The 22,019-nt window shown below is 40.9% G+C and overlaps 2 protein-coding genes across 3 annotated transcripts; one reads left to right on the top strand and one right to left on the bottom strand.

Annotated features, from left to right (window-relative positions):
• Window positions 1-1,534: 1,534 nt before the first annotated feature.
• On the top strand, window positions 1,535-5,469 carry LOC138207444 (complement factor H-related protein 2-like). The gene is made up of 7 exons (XM_069164661.1): window positions 1,535-1,678; window positions 1,772-1,963; window positions 2,420-2,590; window positions 2,687-2,872; window positions 4,056-4,217; window positions 5,041-5,066; window positions 5,206-5,469. Exons 1-6 carry the CDS (start codon window positions 1,621-1,623, stop codon window positions 5,064-5,066), a joined length of 795 nt encoding a protein of 264 aa, XP_069020762.1. The 5' UTR covers window positions 1,535-1,620; the 3' UTR covers window positions 5,206-5,469.
• A 5,526-nt stretch (window positions 5,470-10,995) lies between these two features.
• zbtb41 (zinc finger and BTB domain containing 41) lies at window positions 10,996-21,510 on the bottom strand. 2 transcript variants are annotated; one of them, XM_069164561.1, is made up of 11 exons: window positions 21,427-21,510; window positions 19,522-20,804; window positions 18,026-18,233; window positions 16,773-16,842; window positions 16,413-16,560; window positions 15,662-15,791; window positions 15,486-15,581; window positions 15,267-15,373; window positions 15,068-15,173; window positions 14,870-14,958; window positions 10,996-14,057 (listed from the first exon to the last, which is right to left on the bottom strand). In XM_069164561.1, exons 2-11 carry the CDS (start codon window positions 20,771-20,773, stop codon window positions 13,399-13,401), a joined length of 2,865 nt encoding a protein of 954 aa, XP_069020662.1. In that variant the 5' UTR covers window positions 20,774-20,804; window positions 21,427-21,510; the 3' UTR covers window positions 10,996-13,398. The 2 variants fall into 2 exon arrangements, with proteins under 2 accessions (XP_069020662.1, XP_069020661.1); XM_069164560.1 differs by lacking the exon at window positions 21,427-21,510 and adding an exon at window positions 21,270-21,401.
• Between the last annotated feature and the right edge of the window lie 509 nt (window positions 21,511-22,019).

The raw sequence follows: 22,019 nt of genomic DNA on the forward strand, positions 1-22,019 counted from the left end.
TTACGGTAGGCGTATTGCATTTCAGCTATCTTTAATGGACAAGTTAAATGTATCTTATGTTGCAACAGTCAAAATGATGAAATCCAGGCATAAACTGCCGAAATTTAGTCGATATTTTGTGAAAATGTATTTATCTTTCTAAGTGCAATGTAAGTAATTTAAAACAATTATTTATTTTAGGTTTCTGAAGTGAAGCAAGACTTACAAATGTTTGTAACAATTTGTGATTAGTTTTTGGTGTTCACCTTTCTATCTGCAAAATGACAACCAAAAAAAAAAGAAGATCGATAGAACATGAAACTAAAAGTGACCGTCTGTTTGTCATATGTCATATTCTGTGCAAAAGAAACCTTGATTAAATGTTTCGTGTGTGATGAGCGCTTTTATTTTTGGGGGAAAAACATCAGAGTTTCCTCATAAATAAAAAGCCAGACATCCAAAATTGTCACAGACAGTTTGCCGCTATGTTTAGTCACTACTGGATTTTAAGATGAATTCTTGTAGGCCTTTTCTTACATGACCAATTAAGGTTACAAACAATTCATGGATTTGCCCTGTGATTTGGATTCACTCCAAACTTCTTCTTTTTTTTGCCCTTTTTCAAAGTTTCATAAAAATGCAAACAGTAGATTTTCTGTAATTTTGCTGACAAAAAAAAACAAACCAAAAATATGACCTCCTTTGGGTAGGAAATTATCACCTCATAATCATCAATATGAATCCGTCATTTTGAATAAGTAATATGGAGTATGTGTTTTCTTCTGGTTTTATTTTAAAACTAAATAGTTTTGTTTACAGACTTTCCCCTCAGTTTACAGTCTGACCTTTGGCCTGCCTCTGTTTGGTATTTCACCACACTGACCTCTGAACACAGCTGTCCGGGAAATCATTTTGAAATCTAGACTTTAAACAAATAAATCAGTGTTGTTGGAGCTTTTCAAAACCCTGCTGATCGCTGCGATGTTTGCAGGGATGTTACATATCTTTACACAAAATATACAAAATGATTACTGTGACCTGAAAGCGTCAAATGTATGAAAACATTTTTGATGGGGAAAACAACAACTGTCATAAAGCTGAGATTTTACTGTTTATGTGTGTTGCCAAAGCAAGTTTCTCTGGTTTGTTCTGTAATAATAACAATCTAGAGACAATTTATAATGTAATAATGATATATGCAATAATTATGACTGCTATTTTTAAAAAACAAATTATAAGCTGCTATTTTTATACTTAACACTGCATGTCATAACTCTGACTGTCACAATTATGAAAAACATTCTTAAAATTTTGAAAGTCATCAATTAAACCAAAGATTTTTTTTTAATTTTTTTTTTTAACTATCTCTGCTGGTGAAAGTATTTTTCTATACTATACAGCTGACATGTCTCTGAGATCAATAAGCAAAGAAGAATCAGAGAGAAGTCTGCAGTTTTGTGGATTTGTATGGATTTGTATACGCCTGCTGCATTTTGACCTGTTGGCATGGCAACATTGTGATGTCAGATTCACAGCTACATCGAGTGGTTACTCCTCATTTCTGAACTTGTCGGGGAATTATTACCTGGTTGTGATCTGTGCTGGCCTGCTTCGCCGTGCAGTGTTTGAATCCCTGACAAAATGTGCGTGAGTTATCTTGGATTTGTGTTTCTGATTTGGTTTCCAGGAGTGCTGCATGGTAAGAACATTAAATTCTGTCATCCCAGAATCATTTTCAAAATCTTTTATTTAGCATATCAGTGTAGTGCTCGCCTGTTTGTTACTGTTTCAGCACAAAGTGCAGCAGAGCCGTGTCCCGCTCCCGTCCTGAATGGAGGTTATTTGGTCCCTGAACAAGACACGTATCCTGATAAAACTGCGGTCACTTACGCCTGTGATAAAGGACTTAAACCAGCGGTGGAGGGTTGGTGGGCGACAAGCACATGTCAAAATGGAAGATGGTCTCATGAACCTCAATGTATAGGTAAGTGTTATCTCAGGTTTGTTTGAGTTAGACAATTAGACCCTGCAGAAGTTTAACCTTTATTCTAATATCATCCATCTCTCACTGTGGAGTCTTAAAATCTCCTTAATTGTTATTGTATTTTCAAATAGTGTTCAGCCTTGAGCCAGAAATAACTAATTATTTTGAGGGAAAAAAATAAGTGTTTCATTCTCTGTCTGTAATTAGCATTGAAATAATTCCAAAACACATGCTTTAATTTGTACAATAAAAATTGTTTTTAAAGGAAATATATGGAGCACAAATTGTGCTAATACGTAATGTAATTGAATGGTTTATGAAATGCAAATCAGAAATTTGAGTCAACTTTAATTGTGGTGTAAATGATCAGCGCTTGGTGGTTTACAGAGAGATTTTAAAGACTGTCGCTATGGTAATGTCGTCAAATTATTTCTTTGGTTCTTTCTTTTTCCTCAGATGAAAACTATTGCCTTCCACCGACGATCACCAATGGAAAATACACAGAAAACAGAGATGATGAGGGACAGACAATCGATATAACGTGCAACGAAGGATATGAAGTCAAAGACAGCCTTATAACCGCCACCTGTATAAATCAAGCATGGTCCTCTTTGCCTGTCTGTGAAAGTAAGTCTGTCACATCCCTAAGTTAATTTTTTTTAGCAGATACACCTTGTTGCCACTCATCTAGGCACATTCACCTATATTATATTTTTTTTACAGGACGTAACAATGCATGCCTTGAGCCTCCTCAAATTCCTGATGCAGTCATCCTTGGAAGATACCAGGAGGTGTTTGCTGCCAATTCACGAGTACGTTATGGATGTAAAACTGGATATGCTACAAATGCAGGAAACACCAAAACCGTCACTTGCTCATCTGGGCAGTGGAAAGGAGTCCCAACGTGTCGTAAGTAGAGAGAGGTACTTTATATTTCGAAAAGACAAGCATGATGGATCTGCAGGGGGGAACAGGTGGAGAACACACTACGTACATCTGTTGGCAGTGGCTCCACAACCTGCAGGTGGAGGTCGTTTTTTCATTAGTTTATCAGCTGATCTTATCTCTCTGACATATGTATAGTGGCAGTCAAAAATTTCTGGTTCTGTTTCTTATTTATGAAACTGTGTCCCCGATGTATCCCAGAGGATTACTAGTATGAATATAGATTGTGATCTGGAGTCATCGTTTTTCTAGAATGGTCTATGTTTAGTCACTACTGGATTTTAAGATGAATTATTGTAGGCCGAATGCCTTTTCTCGTATGATCAATTAAAGTTTCAAACAATTTGTGGATTCTCCCTGTGATTTGAATCCACTCCAAATTTTCATAGTTGTTTTTTTGTTTTTTGTTTTTGCCCATGCTACACCCTTTTACAAAGTTTCATAAAATTTGGATTTGTAGTTTTTCCGTAATTTTGCAGACAAACAAACAAACAAACAAACCAAAGACATAACCTCATTTGCGTAGGAAATGATCACATTATAATCGTCAATATTAATCTGCTCTTCATCCTGTCAATCAGCTTCATAAAGTCATCACCTGGAGCTTTTTCAACCGTCTTGAAGGAGTTTATACAAAACACTTGTTGGCTACCTTTTTCTTCCCTTTGGGCTCCAACTCATCCCAAATTATCTTGGTTAGCTACTTCTTGAATGATTGTGGAGGGCAGGTCATCTGAGACCTTAACGTCTTTCAGTACCAATGGACTGCCGTTTCTCTTTACTTAACTGTACAGTTCTTGACGTATAATGGATGCAGTAGTGGAACAGGGACAGAAATGACCATATTTGGACAAGTGGCCCTCAGTAGTTTTGCACTTCAAACCAAAAACTTGAAAAGAGGAGGTACATTTAAATGTTCGTATGGTAGCCTACTGTATATAACATAATGAAAGGATTTCTAATGGTGAAGCTATGAAGGTGTGGAGGCTCAAATGTTTTTCTTGTAATTTTTTTCACGTAATCGACTCAGACACTGTGATGTGTTATATTGGTCTTTTTTCACAACAACCCATCTGCTAGGGTATAAACATGTCAAGTCTTTTTCCTCTCTTTCCTTACGTTTTTTTTTTCTGTTCATTTTGTGCAGATAAGTTCTGTGTCATTGATCCTGATCTATTTAAGGGGCACAATTTTGAACTACCTGCGAAGGAATACATACTGGAAGGACAGAAGAAATCTTTTCCGTGTATTTGGGAGGGCTATACAGCCGTTTTTATGTGCACTGATGGACGTCTGTCAGCAACCAGATGTAAATATATGAGCTCTTCACACAATTTCAAACTAAAAACTGCTACATAGCTTTTAGCTTCAGGCTTTTTCTTTTTTTTTATCAGCAACTAACACATAAGATTGAGGACCTTTACACGCCGCGGGCGTGACGAATGTATTGATATGTTTCTCTGTCTTAGAGCTCTATTGTCCAAAATTTGTCTAAGCGGCTGTGAGAGGTTAACTACAACTCCCTACATGAATTCCAGCAAGCAAAATCGAGGGGAAAAAAAAACAATCTGCAGCCTTGATAAATTCCCTTTTAGTTTCAATTTGAGTTTTGGTCAAATTCAGCAACTGTGGCGCCATGTTTGGTTTGCAGCTGTAACAACAAAGCCTGCCGCTGACGGGCTTCTTCTCCGTAACAATAACCTATTGTAGTATTTAAACCTGTTTCCTGTCACCTCTGGCCCCAACTTCCATCTCTCAAAAAATCTCCACCAACATCTGCCTGCAGTCCAGTTACCTGGACATCAGCCAGTCATTTTGCACGGCCCCAGAATGATCCAGTTTAAATCGGCTGCCTTCCACACACCTTCCTTGTTTGATGGTCTCCATGCCCCATGTGCTCAGTTGTCCCCATAAAAACACATTTAAGACAACATCAATACATGTTAATCATGGAATTTGTTGAGAGCACAGAGAAAAAAACTAGTAACAGCAGAGCGGTCCTTAAAGAACAGAACAGATTTTCCTCTGTAGATATAGCCTTTCAGAAATGTACTTAATCAAGTCATCAATAGCAAAGTTTATGTGATTCAAACTGCCTAAAATGTTCCCTTCTTTTTTTGGTCTTTTTTTAGGTTGTAGCCGGCAGGAGTCTTGTTAAGTGAGTTTTATACCTGGATTTACTTTTCAAAGAATTATACCATTATTAAACTGCTTGTATTTAGATGTCATTAACACTTATTTTACCCAGCAGTTATATATCATTTAAAAATGTTGTTTATTGTCTGTATTTCAATCAGGAATTGGGCTATTGAAGCAAAATGGATGAACTGGTGTCACCTTTCCATTCACTCACTACCAACTGACTGAAAAAAAAAGCAAAGCAACTGAAAAAAAACATGTTGTCACAATTTGTTTGGTCTTTATAACCTTATACAGACACAATATTGGAGCTGAAGGCTCTCTAACAGTCAGTGTGATTGGAGCTCTCAATGCACCAATAACATGATCGATATAAATCATGTATGGCCTGCAGTAGCCTGATTAAAAAGTTACAACAGTGACCTTTGTATATTTTTTTTTTTGTCGACAAATTGTGTAGAACAATCCTTCTACTCAATATATATCCATCTATCCATTAGCTATACCCGCTTTATTCTGATGAGGGTCTTGGCTTTTGGGCAAAGACGGGGTACACCCTGGACAGGTCACCAGTCAATCACAGGGCAAAAAGATAGACAAAATAAATCGACATATATTCATTGATGTATTTATACACTTGAGACGCTAGATGCCCATGTGTCGACAAACTCTCCGAGTTTATAGTTTGTTTTTCTGCTTCATGGTGGTGTCATTAACTGAATACATTTAAAAACAAACTGTCCAAGAACATTTGCAGGTGCAGTTAGTGGTTGATGTGCCTTGTTGTTTGAAAACATTAAAGATCACCTGTATGAGACTGAAGTGCTTTAGATAACTCCATATAGACAACGTAAGATTTGAAAATGCCAAAAATCAAAAGGTTTCACAGCTAGCATTTGTTAATAAGATACTGTGGGAGCACGACAGTGTGCAGACCGTGTTTTTTTTCTTCTAATGAAGTTGTTTCTCTTTTTTGGTCCAGCATGTGCAGAAAAACATTCTTGGATCTGTCCTTTTTTGCTTCCATGTAACCAATATGCCAATATCTTTATTTTGGCTCCAGAGCAGCAGCATAATTCCTGAGTTGTTATCCTCACAAATTTTTTGGGTGAAGGACCTCCACAAAAATTCACTGGTTCTCATTTGGACTACACTCTTTGGGCATACTTTGTTGTTATATGATTTATTTTTGTGACACAATGGGCTTCATCTTGGATCTGCTCTTCTGGTAAGAACATTACTTTCAAACGCAACCTTTATAAAATTGATCAAATCAAATGCAGTTACTGAGGGGTAAGCTTACTCGTCGTTGTATTTCAGCGCAAAGTACCACACAAACTTGTAGTTGTCCCACACTGGATGGTGGTGTCTCTGCCCCAAAGCCAGAGCTTCACCTGCAACAATGGACATAAGCCAGCAGTGGAGGGATATATAGGGAGCAAGCACATGTCAGAATGGCAAACGGTGTTCTGATCCCCAATGTAAACTCAAGTGTTCAGTAAATAATCTCCCCCCTTGTCTTATTCTTTAGTAGCCATTTTAGCTGTCTGTCAGCATCTGTTCCAGACTGAAGTATCTCAACATATACTGGATGGATTGATATAAATTTGATCCGACATTAATGTACCCCTGCACTTGTTCAATGCTTTTACACATATGTTAACATGGATCGTGAGAAAATTGGTTGTTTTTCTGACCTGCTTATGATCATGTTAAGTGTTCACCTCTTATTCTAGTGTGTTGTTGCCTTTTGTTGCATTTTGCGGAACCTTTTTTGGCAGTCTGTAGTTACAGGGTACGATGCTCACCTCCCTAGCAATCCATTTCAAAGAGCTCTTGACTTCCAATTTGTCCTACAGAGATCAACTACAGAATATTGTGGTTCGGACTTTCGGACAAATTATAGGAAATTGAGGTAGACAATCGTCACTTATTAAACAATAGAAAAAAATAAATCAAAATAGAGCCACAGTAGCACATGGGCATTGGACCAGACAAACTATTTGAATTTAATTTGGTTAATTAAGAAATCGACCTCAACTTGAAAAAACACAAAAAAGCCAAAATTTGTAAATTATTTTCTGAGAGGAAAATAAGTACTGGTAGTAATCCACATTAATAAAAGTATGGTGGCAACTAAATGAATCTGTTCATCCATTTTTGTCCATTGTACCTGATGGGCAACATACTGATGTTAGATTTTTTTTTTTTTAAAGTCTATAAACGAACCAATGTCAGCTATAGAGAAACAGCCCACTTATGGTAATACACATTATTGAATCTATGTTGGATTTACAAAATTATTTAATCAGGGTATTCAAATATCACTATTTTTTTTTTTTTATCATTTATTTTATTTTTACTTTCATAGGTATATGAGATTTGGCACAAGAATTTAAAACAGTGTCTTGTTTTTAAAACAAATGTTGAAACAAATCTAACAGAAAGCAATATTTTGACATTACAAATATTAACATAAATTACAATAGTCACATTAAACTGGTACATTTTAGGTTTCAAATTCAAACATAGAGGCGTACCTGTTTCAAAATACAATGCAAATTATAACAGGGTCTTCGCACCACTCGGTGCTCGGGCCCTAATAATTTACATTCTGTAGGCTATATGCAAACATACAAGGGTAAATCAATAAGTACAGAGACTACTGCTCGTGCGCGTGCATGGACCACAGCAGCGTGACGTGCACCGAGCAGGAGAAATATATAACCATAATGAGTAACTGTTATACATTTCGTCGCTTGATATTCATAGGTTCCTGAGTTACACGAGTTTTTGTGAGCAGTGGACCAGGTGATTTCCCCGTGGTCGTGGCCGGATAGCCCACGTCAGATTTTATATCAAACTCTGGAAATCGGCAACGGAGACCCACAATGCTTCAGGAGAGGTGTTCTCAGAGACACTGATGTTTCAGAAGGCCAGAACGTCACTGTCCAAAACTGAAAAATAGCGCATCAAGTCAGGCGCGCAACCAGGTGGGTTTTCTTTGACATTCGCGGGGCTGGGTACTATAGTATGACATTTTTTCCACATTTTGGACGACATACTATATTATGACATTTTAAAGTCCAAAGTCCCACGGATAAGAGTTAACACTGAACACATCCCTGTGTCTGTTTTGGTTTTTATATTTAGTCCTTACAGAAAGCCTGTCCTTTGATGTGACAGTGGTAGACTATTTCATAACACTGACCTCCGATCACTGCAGTCCGGGAATCAGATGGAAATCTGGACAGTAAACAATTCTCAGATTTGGGTTGAAAATCTTCTCAGGGAAGTTCAGGGACAAATGAATAACTATGAGTGTTTATAAACACATAAACAAAAGTGAAATGACAAGCGTGTATTATAAACCCTCATGTGAAGAGCACAGTGTGTATCAAAGTTAGAAGCATGATGTGAAAATTCACAGCAAATGAAGCAACAGCTGTATGTCTGAGTACAGACTGTTTACATTTGTGAGGAAATTCACTGAAGCAAGATAAATGTGAGTGATGTGACTCACATGGTGCGTATTTGTTCATTGTGGGCCTCCGAGCAACAGCATGTCCGTGTAATGTTGACTATTTCTTAATCTCTTAGCGCTTTGGGAAACTTCCCAACAAGTATAAAGTAGACAAGTTTTGTTTTCCATTGTGTTTCAGCACAAAGTGCAGCAAAGCCGCTCCCATCCTGAATGGAGGTTATTTGATCCCTAAACAAGACACGTATCCTGATAAGGGAGGCTGTGGCTCAGACGGTAGAGTGGGTTGCACACTAATCAAAAGGTTGGTGGTTCGATCCCCAGCTCCTCCTGTCCCCATGCCTAAGTGTCTTTGAGCAAGACACTGAACCCTAAGTTGCTCCCGATGGTGTACCATCGGTGTGTGAATGTGCTCCTGATGGCAGCACCTTGCATGGTGATCTGTCTCGTTAGTGTGTGAATGGGAAAACCATGTTAAAGCGCTTTGAGGCTGAAAGGCGATAAAGCGCTATACAAGCACAGACCATTTACCATAAAACTGCGGTCACTTACGCCTGTGATAACGGACTTAAACCAGCGGTGGAGGGTTGGTGGGCGACAAGCACATGTCAAAATGGAAGATGGTCTCATGAACCTCAATGTATAGGTAAGTGTTATCTCAGGTTTGTTTGAGTTAGACAATTAGACCCTGCAGAAGTGTAACCTTTATTCTAATATCATCCATCTCTCACTGTGACACTGTGGAGTCTTAAAATCTCCTTAATTGTTATTGTATTTTCAAATAGTGTTCAGCCTTGAGCCAGAAATAACTAATTATTTTGAGGGAAAAAAATAAGTGTTTCATTCTCTGTCTGTAATTAGCATTGAAATAATTCCAAAACACATGCTTTAATTTGAAAAAATAACAATAGTTTTTAAAGGAAATATATGGAGCACAAATTGTGCTAATACGTAATGTAATTGAATGGTTTATGAAATGCAAATCAGAAATTTTAGTCAACTTTAATTGTGGTGTAAATGATCAGCGCTTGGTGGTATTACGTTACTTGTACGTAATAGTAACTAGTAGTGTAATGGTTACTGTTGTTTAAATGTCTGCTGTCTTTCCAGGTGTTTGATGATGAGCTGATATCAGTTTACAGAGAGATTTTAAAGACTGTCGCTATGGTAATGTCGTCAAATTATTTCTTTGGTTCTTTCTTTTTCCTCAGATGAAAACTATTGCCTTCCACCGACGATCACCAATGGAAAATACACAGAAAACAGAAATGATGAGGGACAGACAATCGATATAACGTGCAACGAAGGATATGAAGTCAAAGACAGCCTTATAACCGCCACCTGTATAAATCAAACATGGTCCCTTTGCCTGTCTGTGAAAGTAAGTCTGTCACATCCCTAAGTTAATTTTTTTTTAGCAGATACACCTTGTTGCCACTCATCTAGGCACATTCACCTATTCATTTTTTTTTAAATATTTCTTTTTATAGGAAGTAACAATGTATGCGTTGAGCCTCCTCAAACTTTAAGCCGCAACTAATTCTGCCTCAAGTGACGTCACTTGAGGCAGTTTACCAGACTTCACTTCATTTATTAAAAACTTTGGACAACTCTTCCACAAATGCAGAAGCACACACAAAGGCCTCTAAACAGACTGTGATGTGAAAAACGAGCGTCCCTTTAAGGCTGTTAGTGTTTTGTTTTCTTTGCGCCGAAAGAGTAGCAGCAGGCAGGGAAGCACATTCAGCCGTTTAGTAAAGTGTGTCGTATGAATCCAGCTGATTCATTGTGGGCTGATTTGAATTATGTGATTTGAATTCAAATACTTGACTTCATCTCCCTCTGAGGAGCAAACAGAAGACTCACTGCCGTGTGTTTATGTTGGTTGTGGCTGGTTGGAGCGGACGACGGTGAGTGTTCCTCTTTAAAACAGATTGTATTCATACTGCACTCATAATTCATTTGGAAGTCTCTCCACTGAAGTATCCCTGCTCGATTCATTTTTAACGACATTTGCATTTGACTTTATTCTTATGCAATATTACAGTTGTTTTAAATTTCATAAAATCTGTCTTCTTACCAGGATTTCTGCTAAGGTTTTGTGACGAAGACGAAGATGCAGCTGACTTCGAATCTGCTCAAAGACTGAAAACAAATACAAGCGTGGAAGTTTCTTAGAGAAAACTAAGCTACGATTGTACTGTCCCACCCTGTGATGGCTTCTCATTTTGATCTATAACTACTGGCAGTAAAGCCGCAAAAGTAAATCGCCTGATAAATATGGACCTCCCTGAACGAAGTCTTCAGCTTGAATTTCAACACTGAAGCATCCCGAGAACTGAAAGCAGTCCGTCCATCCATCTACAATCTAAACCCGATTGTCTTGTTCACGCTCACATAAAGGCTGGAGGTTCTCACGGGTGGTGTACATCCTGGAGACGCAAGACTGAACTCACACACACCCGTGTTTTCAATTCAGGTTTTAATGATCGTGACACAGAGTTGGAGAAGAGCATCATTGCCGTTTACCGATGTGAAGATTTGAAATTTCATTTCTGAACAAAATGCCTGTAACTGCCACCAAATTAAACTCCACCAGGATGTAAAACATCTGATCTCACGTGATGGACACTGTTACTGTTTTGCTTTTCCTTCCTCATTCAAAAAAACAGAATTATTTCCTAATCAACAAAATGTTATTTCATCCCATTTTATGTGATTAAAGTAATGTTTAAAACGTTTATAAGTATATCAACATAAAAATACTTCATTATCTTTGTGCTCGTATATAAGCTGCATGGGTGAAAAACAAACCCTTGTTTCGACTGTATATTAACTTTGCATTGCAGTTACAAATCCTTTATGACAGGTTGAACAGGCTGCTCACACATCACAGGACATGTAAAGGCCACAGTTGAAGTTTCCTTCAGTCAGTTTTACAAGCTTACCACTTGTGACTTTTTTTTTTAAAATCATCAATTAATCTATAGATATTTATTTATCATTATGTATTATTACTTGATCAATTCATCAAAATTGTTATCTTTTCTTTTTGCTCTTCCATAAAAAAAGATTACATCATATAATAAAAACACAGAAAATAGAAAGTGACAAACACTTCATACACAAGTTCAGTGACACCAAAAGTTCCAGTCGTGCTCATGTTGAGGTGTACAGAAGAAAAACGTTGCTGAAGTCATGTTACAAGAGAAAGCCTCGTTTTGTTTTGTTTCTGTATTGTCAGCAAATTAGTACAAAAATGTACTTTTTGGGTGAAATCCAGTTTTCTTCTTCTCTGTGTAAAAAAATGCAACAGAGAATTAAAACTGTAAGCAGTGATGTACGGGCCCTCGCACTCCCACGCGCCGCCTCCCCGAAGCCGTCTCCCCGACGTGCAGCGCGTATCCCCGCTTCTCGCAAAACAGGTATATAACCACACCACATGTATGCCACACGTTTTGTGAGGTTTGACCTAAAAAGAATCTACAGAAGTCAGAAACAATGTTGGTGTTTTTTTTTTTTAAAACAGGCAGAAACTTCAGTGCCCCCCTTTGTAATCAAGACAACTGTGCGAGGAGTTGTGGTTCAGATTGATAGAGCAGTGCTTCCAAAGTGGTTGTCAGACATATTACTCAAGTTGCAGACCCAACTGACACCGTGTGATCTCCAGTAGATTTAAGGTTGGGGGGGATACATTCACATCCACGCCCACTTGCAAAACACATATCACATGTATCATCTCACCACGCCAGATGTATGCCACACGTTTTGTGAGGTTTCAAGCATCCTTTGACCTTAAACATCAACTTCCTGTGCCACGGCGAGATATCAAACTTTGCCGCATCGTCACGGCGACGCCCATTGGCAAAGTCGAACGAATGTCTCAATATATCATCAACTACATGTTTAGGTTATTGTGGCCCGACTTTATGTTCATGTGATCAACCAGCTCGACGTAGAATGTGAAAGTATGAAACGTGTAATTTCCAGTGGCCAACAGGGGGCGCTATGACTATGAGCGAATATTACCCCACAGGGGTCTTCAGGGCAGGGCTGTTATCATACCTGTGATGTTTGGAGAAGGTCGGTCCATGTACATAAGATTTAAAGCAACTCGTAGTTTCATGGCGAGACGCTCAAAATGGCCGCCTCACGGGCACACGCATCGACGAAAACGAATTATTTTAAGAAGATTTAATCCCAAACATGTTTTCTATCCATAGAACCTAAATTCAAGTCGGTCCGACAAAATCCCTCGAAGGAGTTCGACAAAGTACAACGTGTCAGAATCGCCCAAAATGGCGACTAAATTCAAAATGGTGGACTTCCTGTCGAGTTGACGTAACGGTGCGAAGTAACTTTTTTGTGCGTCTAGGTGTGATACACGTGTCCACCGGATTTGGCGAATTTAGGTAAACGTGGGCGCCGGGGCATCTCTGTAGGGGGCGCTCTCGAGCCGTTTGGCCACTCCCACTCGCGACTCCACTAGAATACGAAATTTTTCACCGGGAGACAAACGTGTGTCCACTTTAATGAGTTTTTGAAGATGATAAAGCCTCCAAAAAGGAAAATCACTTTACGTAAGAAGAACGACCAAGAAGAAAAATAACATTTTTACGAAAAACAACAGGGCTTTCGCACCGACGCTCGGTGCTCGGGCCCTAATAATTACATGTGAACGTCCTGTGAGGTGTTCGAAAATACTTAAGTGCTGTTCAGTCTTAAATACAACGATTTTACAGTGAGGACATTAATCCATCACTGAAGTGGTGAATTCGGTGTCTTGTCCTCTTCTCTTCCTGTTGCATTTCCGTGTTAAGTTTGTCAGACGGTGGCGTTAAAGGCCCCGTGTCTGTTTGTCTGAGGAGCGTCAGTGCGCGTGATCGGAGTTGGAGATGTTCTGCACAGAGGAAGCGGAGTCCAGTCCCAGCAGCGTGCCGAGGTAGGACTGCTCTCGGGGGTCCAGCATCTGATCGGGCCTCACGGGGTGGACGACGTTGGCGGGCTGAGGGGTGAGGGTGTACTTCTCCAAGAACGCCAGGTCGGTGGCCGCCTGGTAGCCGGAGCCCTGCTGCTGTCCTTGAGCCTGCATGCCGACGACGCCGTGAGTCTGCGAGGAGAGAGTCGAGGCCCCGTGGGCGCTCGGGTCGCCCCGCGCTCCTCCCGCCATCTGGACGGGAACCAACGTGACGGGCACGCAGACGTTCGGAGGAGGAGGAGGAGGAGGAGGAGGAGGAGGAGGAGGGCTCTGGAGGGTCGACTTCGGCTCCGCGTGGTACGTCTTCGAGGTTTCCTCGTAAGGAAGGGAGACTAGTTTGTCGTCGCCGAGCGTGCCGACGGGCGGCTCGGTGAAGCGGGCGCTGTGCACGTGGTCCACGTGGTACTTGAGCTTGTCTTTTCTTTTGAAGGTGGCGCTGCAGTGAGGACAGTTGAAAGGACGAGCGTCTGAGTGAATCACCATGTGCTTCGTCAAGGTCTTCTTGATCCGAAACGTCTGATGGCACTCGGGACATCTGTGGGGTTTCTCACCTGTTACACAAAGGTTGGAAGAGGGATGTTCAGACAGTCGTTTCTCTTGCGTCTTCGCTTTCAAGTACAATGACGAGAAAAAAAAAAACCCCGTTTTGATGCACCCCGCCCCAGGACACTGATTGTCTGTCGGGCTTTGAATACCTTCACACGGCCAAAACAATAAGTGCATGTGAGGAGCAATAAACAGAGCAACGCTCAGAATCTGCAGAGTTTGAAGGGCGGTGTCTTTTGTTTTCACCGTGAGCAGCTCTCTCCTGCTCCGTCTTCAGTCTGGTTACTCGAGAAACTCGAGCTAAACACACTGAAAATTACACCGCGTTACTTCGTCAACTCCCTTTTTCTCTCGTCCATCGGAAGCATCTTGTACAGAACTAACTAGCTCCACCCTGCTCCTATATTTCCACGCATCTTCTAAATGCATCACCGACTGGTTTTTTAACGGTCTTCGCCGTAGCTTACGCCGGCTGCAGCTGATCCAATTTGAAAGCATTCAGTTGTCGATATCCACAGCTGCTGCTGCTGCTGCTGTTGTTGTTGTTGTTGTTGTTGTTTAAGTCGGCATAAAATTGTAGACCTACAGTTTCAGAAATTGTCACGAATTTTGTGTGGTAAATCTCACCGTTATCGCTGTAGGCTAAATACTGTACGAGCTGTGCAAGAGCAGAAACCCTGACAAGCCTAGCAACAGTAACTAAGGGGGGCAGATTTTAGCAAACAGGCTTGAGAAAACAATTGTTCCTAAAGCATCGAAAAGCCACTTGTGTGCTCTCATGCATATTTTAAAGCAAATATATCCATTTGTACTGTACCTGAGTGAGTCCTGAAGTGCATTTCAAGACTGGACTTTCCTTTAAATTCTTTCTTGCAAACCTCACACTGATGCACAGCAGTTTTATACCTGAGGGGGTGGGGGGGAAATACCTCATTAACAAAGACATTAACTTTCATGTTAATCTGGAAATAATTGCCACAACAGAACATCACCATCTATGATTTATATGACATACTTCTGCCAGACTTTCTCCCCCAGATGAACACTTCTGTAGTGGACTGTCAGATGATCGTGGCGCCTGAAGCACTTGCCACATTCTTCACATTGGTGTGCTTTCTCTCCTGTGATAAACACAGCCTTAGCGTTAATACTGATTGGAAATGTTAACATTATTTACGTCTGCTGTCTCTCTCTCTCTCTCTCTTATTCACTACCTGAGTGTATTTTCTGATGTTTGGTCAGGTGATCGTGGCGTATGAAGGTTTTCCCACATTCGTCACACTCGTAGCGCTTGTCGTCGTGGTGGACTCTGAGGTGGAGCCTGTCCAAGGAAAAGTTTGCTCATTAGAGGTGAGTCTATTGAAGACACAGCCAGTCACACTGAGAGCTTTGAAAAAAAATGTACAATCACAAACACTGCCACTGTTACTCACCTGTAGGAGCTGCCATGACGGAAGCTTTGGCCACAAATACTGCACAGATGAGGCTTCTCTCCACTGTGGATCCTCAAGTGCTCCCTCAATGTTGTCCTGTTAGGAGAAAATATAAATACAAATTGGAACTCATAATGTCAATATAGCAGTTATTTTATTGGGACAGAGACACGTACCTTTCTCTTACAGATTTCCCACAAACAAAGCAGGTCCATTTTCTTTTGCCTCCATGTGTGCACTCAATGTGCCTCTTCCTGTTGCCTGTGTCATTAAATTGACGGCCACAGATCTCACAGGGAAAAGGACCTGAGGATGAGACAGGATAACATTTCTTGTTGTCGATTGCTACAGTAACACTGTTGTAATTTCAGCATTTTAATCATTTTAAGGTTTTAATGACGGAAAACATTTTATCTTAGGAATTTTCTCTCTTTTAATATCTAATTCAAAGGAGCACTGTGTACTAGCGATGAGGATACGCATTGCAACTAACTGAACCCCCCCCCCCCCTCGTCTCAGCCTCCCCTTTCAAGCATCTAAGACAGGGGTGTCAAACTCATTTTAGTGAAGGGGCCACATACTGCCCACTTTGATCTCAAGTGGGCCAGACCATGCAAATCATAGCATAATAACGCAGACATAACGACAACATTTCTCTTTGTTTAAATCATTGTTGAAGGTTTTTGGAAAAGGGGGAATTTTCTGGTGTGTACATCCTGTTTACAAATTTAGAAAAGTACTTGGTACCAAAAGTGGGTAAAGTTCAGTCGAATGGAGTCGATACTGGCAGTGGAAAAAGGGGCCTTTCAGATGATTACACACTACTTTAAACATAATTATGAACGTTATATCCATTTCTTCCAATAGATCCCCCTAAATCCTCCGCACTGGGACTTTAAAGCTATATTTTCATTGTGCATTTCTTACCCAAGTGATACTTCTCTTGATGCTTCAGCCTCGCAAACCTGGACTTGAAGTATTCGTCGCAGAAGGTGCATTTAAAGGGCCGGTCCTGCGTGTGCAGGATCATGTGTTCCTGCAGATGAGGCCTGCGGGAGAAGGTCTTCAAACAAATCTGGTAAAAAAAAAAAAAAATTCAAAGGTTACAGACAGTTAAGATCAAGTCATCCATTCATTATCTGACCTCATCTGAACACATACTAGAAAGTTCTGGGTATATTCATGTGAATATAGCCTAAAAAAAAAAATGGTGTATCATCTGGAAAAATACATTTGTGAATAATATTGTAAACAACATGTAAATAATAAACTGACACTAGTCCTTACATTGCACTTCCAGCCTTCACTTTTCTTCTTCCTCTTGGTGAGAAACTCTTGGATGTTGTCTGGATGAAACCTGGCAGCACAGTGAAGATAAATAATTATATTGAGGAAGACTGTGGCAGCAGCTCATCTAACATCTTCATTGATGTCCAGAACGAGGTCAATGGTACACATTTTTTTCCCATTTATTTTACACCCATTAATATACCCATTAATACACCCATTAATACACTCATTAATACACCCATTTAAAGGTTTAAAATAGTAGGTTTGTAGTTGCAGCAGGTGCATAGCTGTACGGATGATGATGATGTGAGTCAGCCGACAGCTTCGCCTCTAGCACCACCATGAGGCTGAACTTTTTTTTTTTTTCCTTTTATGAAAAGTCTCATCTGCTATTAGAATAATTACCATAAGACACATGGTACACGCCATAAACTGAATATCAAGATGGACAAAGCTCCACCACTTCCTCCAATTTTACAAAACTGAAAAGCACGATGTCTGACATGAACGCTGCCATCTTGCTTTAGTGACGTTTGCAACTAGTCTGTGCAGTTGCGACGGAGACGAATCAACGCAGGCAACGCTGACTTATTGCATGATCCGAATCATCAAAATTTGCCATTGTCAGCGTGTAGCTTGCTAGTTCACAGGTTGTTGTTGTTGTTGTTGTTGTTGTGTCCTGTTGTGACGGGGATTTTGAAAACGGTAACACATGTTTAGCGGAAAAAGGAGGGGAATGTCGACCTAAACGGTCGGCTGCTGCTCGTTTATATCAACATCAAACATCTAGTGAGTCAGACTCTGGTCGCAAATGACGTCACCAAAGCAAGATGGCAGCTCAGGTTTCCAAGATATTTTGGCTCCACTTCTGGGCACCTGTCATGACCTTCATCCTTCTCTACAGCCTGGTACACGCATTCTCCAATACTTAAAACTTTTTACTTGAACAAACAATTTGTTTTTTTTGCTGCCTTAATTCTGCCAGTAACGTTATTTTATCAAGGCAGGTAACATGACATGACGCTTAACGCAGCATTACAACTAGCTTCTACGACGTTTGCTAACCAAACTGTAATCAGATGAATCGGTGGAAACGTATTTACAAGTAAAAGCACAAAAGTTACACCTACACTGAATAGATTTCTGACAACCTCGCTGTACAACATGTCCTGTTGTTGTGTGTGCTGGCATGACCCACCAGGTGTAAACTTAACAGAAAGGACAATAAGTGGGATATGACCACGGCTCACCTCCTGACATGCTTGGCCAGTGTTTTCTTGCTGGCGTGGAGTTTGTTGCAGAAGGGACATTTGTGCTCCTTCTTCTGGAAGGGAGCATCGCTGGCGTGCTTCTTCTTGTGTACGGTTAGGTTAGACTTGGTGGAGTAGCGCTGCAGACAGATGTCACACTGGAACGGTTTCTCTCCTGTGTGCACTCGGGTGTGACTCTCGTATTTCCCTGAAAAATGCAGGACAGGTGCATTAAATAATATATAATACCCATCTGAGGCATTAGCATAGTCCCAATCGGTAAACATGCCCCCATCGTGACTGCTGGCTTTTTCACAGAGTTTTCATCAGGTTAAAAAATAAAAAAATAAAAAAATAAAAACTTGCCGTGTTCCTAAATAGGTATAAAGAGAAGAGCCTCTACACTTTCAACTCGAACACAACTACAGATTTCAGAGAGTTTCTGACGGTGACAACAGGTGACACAATCCTTAACCTATTAATGTGCAAACACTTTTTAACAACTGTATAAAAGATGTCTCCTGCCTCACTGGAAAGTTTCCACATCACACTTTTGTAAGATGCCAATTGGACCAGGACTAACTTCAGTTGTGATGTCACGAATTCTGCTTGCAGGTGCCCGACTTACACTCAGATCTTAAGTCAGCAAAAAGAAACGTTCTACTTTCTACAGTTATGGCCAAACATCCGAGAGAAGTAGCACAGACTAAAACACATTTTGAAGTGTAGGGAGCCATTACCTTGGGCCTTACCGTGCCTCTCGGTCTTTAAACAGGGGGAACGAACAACAATTCTGATATTCAAGTGTCATTTATAAAAAAATAAAAAATAAAAAAAACATTAAACATTTGCTTCTTCCAGCTTTTTAAATATAAGAAATTGCTGTTAAATGAATAACTGGATTTTGGGGTGTTTGTAAGATAAACCAAGTAATTTAAAGACATTACGATGGGCATTTTCCACTATATTCTGACATCCTGTAGACTCAATGATTAATCAGTTTGCGGAAAAAAACACATTTATTTTAAAGATCCAGTGTGTAGAATTTAAGAGGGCGCTACAGACAGAAATTGAATATAATATTTTAACTGTGTTTCCATTTGGGTATAAACACCTGAAACTAAGAGTTGTTATGTTGATATGAGCACCTCATATCTACATAGGTAGCGGGTCCCCCGCCACAGAGCAGCCATGTTGCACTGACATGTTTCTACAGTAGCCCAGACTGGACAAACCACACACTGGATCTAAAGAGGCATTACTGCTGCTTTAATAACAATGTATAATAATACGAAAAACCCTTATTAGTTCCGGTTCTATCTCCAAAACCATGTAACAATAAACTTTATAATTTGAATAATAGTAAGTAAAACTAGAGAAGTAATAGAGAGGATTCTTGGTAAGATGACTCGTGTTACAGCTATCCCTCAACTTTTATTACTGCAACTGCATGAGCTACCGTATATGACAATAATCTAGATCTGCACGGTTCCCACCTGCGCGGTCAAAGGTCTTGTCACATTTGGGGCACTTGAGAGTTTTCTTGCTGGAGGTCTGGATGATGACTGGAGCCAGACCTTCAGGATACACCGGACTCTGGGTGGAGCTTCCCGCTGCCGGCTCTCGACCAGCCAGCTGCTCCGTCCTCTCGACATCTGAAACCCGCTGACCTGTTCTTTTGTTCGCTCCACAAACCTCAGCAACTTTCTTCTGGGCAACGACGTCCACGTTCACGTCTCCTCCTCCTCCTTCTTCTTCTTCTTCCTCCTCCTCCTCGTCCTCATCCATGACGTCGTCCCCATCAGCTGGTTTAGATGTCTCGTTCACATGCAGGCTGGACGTCTGGCTTTTCACGACCCTCTCCCCTGCTTCTTCAAGTGTTTCTCCATCTTGCTGCTTTGGTGGCACACTTCTTTGTTTCTCCTCAGGGCTCGTGATGGAGTACTCGACGTCATCTCGCTTGTACTTGGTGGGTGTTCTCCTCCTACGAGCTGATCTCCTTGTGGTAGCACTCCTCTGACCTGTTGTCTTGTCCTCTTCAATCGAGACTTCCTGCTGGACATCAGCGTGGCTCTCGGCTACGTGGCCCTGCAGGGAGTTTTCAGAGCTAAACCTGCGACTGAACCGGGTGCCCTTAGCATCAGGTGGGCTCTGGATGTCCGTGTCGGGTCCTGGTGAGTCACTCGGGGTAAACTCCACCCGGGGTGATCCTCTTGTCTCAGCCTGGATCAAACTTACAGGGTGGACCTCCCCTTCCTCACATAACAGCTTTAATATGTCCATCATGTCCAGGAATCGGGCCGCTTCTGTTAGAACCGGGAGGTCCTTCTCTGCAACACTGCACTCAGCGGTGTACAAAAACCCAAGCAGGTGCTGGAAAATAGAGTCCTCCACGTGGTCCAGAGTCAAATGTGTCGTTGCATCTGGGTTCTTGGACAGCTCAGCGTGGAAGTAGCTGCTCCCGTGAGCCAACACCACCTTGTGGGCACTGAAGATCTTCCCACCCACCGACACAGAGACATCGCAGAACTTCTGCCGGGTCCGGTCCTCGTTCAAGAACATAAGGAGGTTGTGGCTCTGCTGCGACATGGTCAGGTGTCTGATTCGCGGGGCTGAATGTGGGACAGTTGCAGAGTTTGCTGGTGCGTCGGAGCCCAGCGGAGCAGCTGGGTCTGCAGCACGGTCATTGCTGGCACCGACCTGCCGGCCCCGCTTGGGACGCATCGTAGTACTAAGCTTCTTCTTCATTGGTGTGTTTGAGGGGTCACCTGGATCACACCTGAAAACCAGAGGAAGAGCAACAATGCTGAGACTGAACATGCAGAGGGGCTAATTGCAGGCTTTGTGACAGCACAGACACATGGCTCAGCATGTGAATGACTTAACAACACAGTGATGTCATCATCAAGAACAGGATAGGGCACACATGGGACACTGTGCATACATTTTTTTTTTAAAAACACCTACTGCTGACGTTGAAGGTTTTTCTCCCACTAATACCAAACAAAAAAAAAAAAGGTCATTTGTCATAAAGACTGCACTCAACACACAATAGAGGCCTTTAAATGTGAATTTAAGCTATCTAAGTACCATATTGCAAATTCGCTCCCCTGAAGGACCCCTAACATGCTGGTGCCCGGCTGACGGACGGGCCCCCCTCCGAGGAGAGTGTCGACAAACGACCTTTCATGTTACCCCGGAAATTAACGTTTATATCGAGGCGTAACTTTAAAAACAGTCTTACCCGAGTCATTGTGAGACGTTTACAGAGCCCCGCGCATCCCGGCTGACAAAAGAAATGTGGGCAATAAACAGAGGAAAAATAATTTCCTGAATATCTGCAACGCCCCATCAGAAATGTCGGACACCGCAACAAACTCGTCTCCCATTGGCTGTCTCACCTTTTGTCGTCTGGCGCTGCCGTTCAGCGGCGTAAACATACGCAGACATTAAATATATAACAAAGGACGGGCGGCATTTGACACCCTTATTAGTTTATTTTTTTTTGTATGTAACGCATGAAAAGTCACAAACGAAATAAACGAGGAAGAGGTGTTGTCGAGCATTATGACGAGGAGAGGGTTCATGACACGAGGGCATTGTGGGTAATGTAGTCTGAAACCTAATAGCGTAATACTTGATGAGTGAAGGTTTAAAAACCTATAATGACTATTTTATTTTTAATATTGTTTTGGTGATACAGTAAATTACAGCATCCAACGTAATAAAAAAAAATGGCTAAGAATTACCCCCCCTACTGCAGCCAGTTTCAACAATGAAATGCTGCCTACACAATTATAGTAATATAGCACTGACTGAGGTAGTTTGGGGTCCAGAGTACTTTTCCTTTTAAATTTTAAGTACATTTTGTTGATAATATATTTTTGAATTTAAACCATTTTAAAGTTATGTATTTATTATTCATAATTAGCAACATATCTTTCACTACAGCTTGTATGTTGTTTCTTATTGCTGATGTTTATAAGTGAAGTAT

The sequence above is a fragment of the Embiotoca jacksoni genome, unplaced genomic scaffold (genome assembly GCF_022577435.1).
Source record: "Embiotoca jacksoni isolate LCO1_2020_lvr unplaced genomic scaffold, fEmbJac1.0.p SCAF_31, whole genome shotgun sequence".
Classification (NCBI taxonomy): Eukaryota; Metazoa; Chordata; class Actinopteri; family Embiotocidae; genus Embiotoca; species Embiotoca jacksoni.

What these genes read in the sequence shown, in the direction of transcription:
- zbtb41 (XM_069164561.1), bottom strand. Translation starts at nt 20,773, where the DNA reads ATGAAGAAGAAGCTTAGTACTACGATGCGTCCCAAGCGGGGCCGGCAG. An exon ending in ACATCAGAAAATACACTCAG is followed by an intron (nt 15,174 to 15,266) that starts GTAGTGAATAAG and finishes TGTTTATCACAG; the next exon opens with GAGAGAAAGCACACCAATGT. An exon ending in GGGGAGAAAGTCTGGCAGAA is followed by an intron (nt 14,959 to 15,067) that starts GTATGTCATATA and finishes CCACCCCCTCAG; the next exon opens with GTATAAAACTGCTGTGCATC.
- LOC138207444 (XM_069164661.1), top strand. Translation starts at nt 1,621, where the DNA reads ATGTGCGTGAGTTATCTTGGATTTGTGTTTCTGATTTGGTTTCCAGGA. An exon ending in GTTTCCAGGAGTGCTGCATG is followed by an intron (nt 1,679 to 1,771) that starts GTAAGAACATTA and finishes TTACTGTTTCAG; the next exon opens with CACAAAGTGCAGCAGAGCCG. An exon ending in TCATGAACCTCAATGTATAG is followed by an intron (nt 1,964 to 2,419) that starts GTAAGTGTTATC and finishes CTTTTTCCTCAG; the next exon opens with ATGAAAACTATTGCCTTCCA.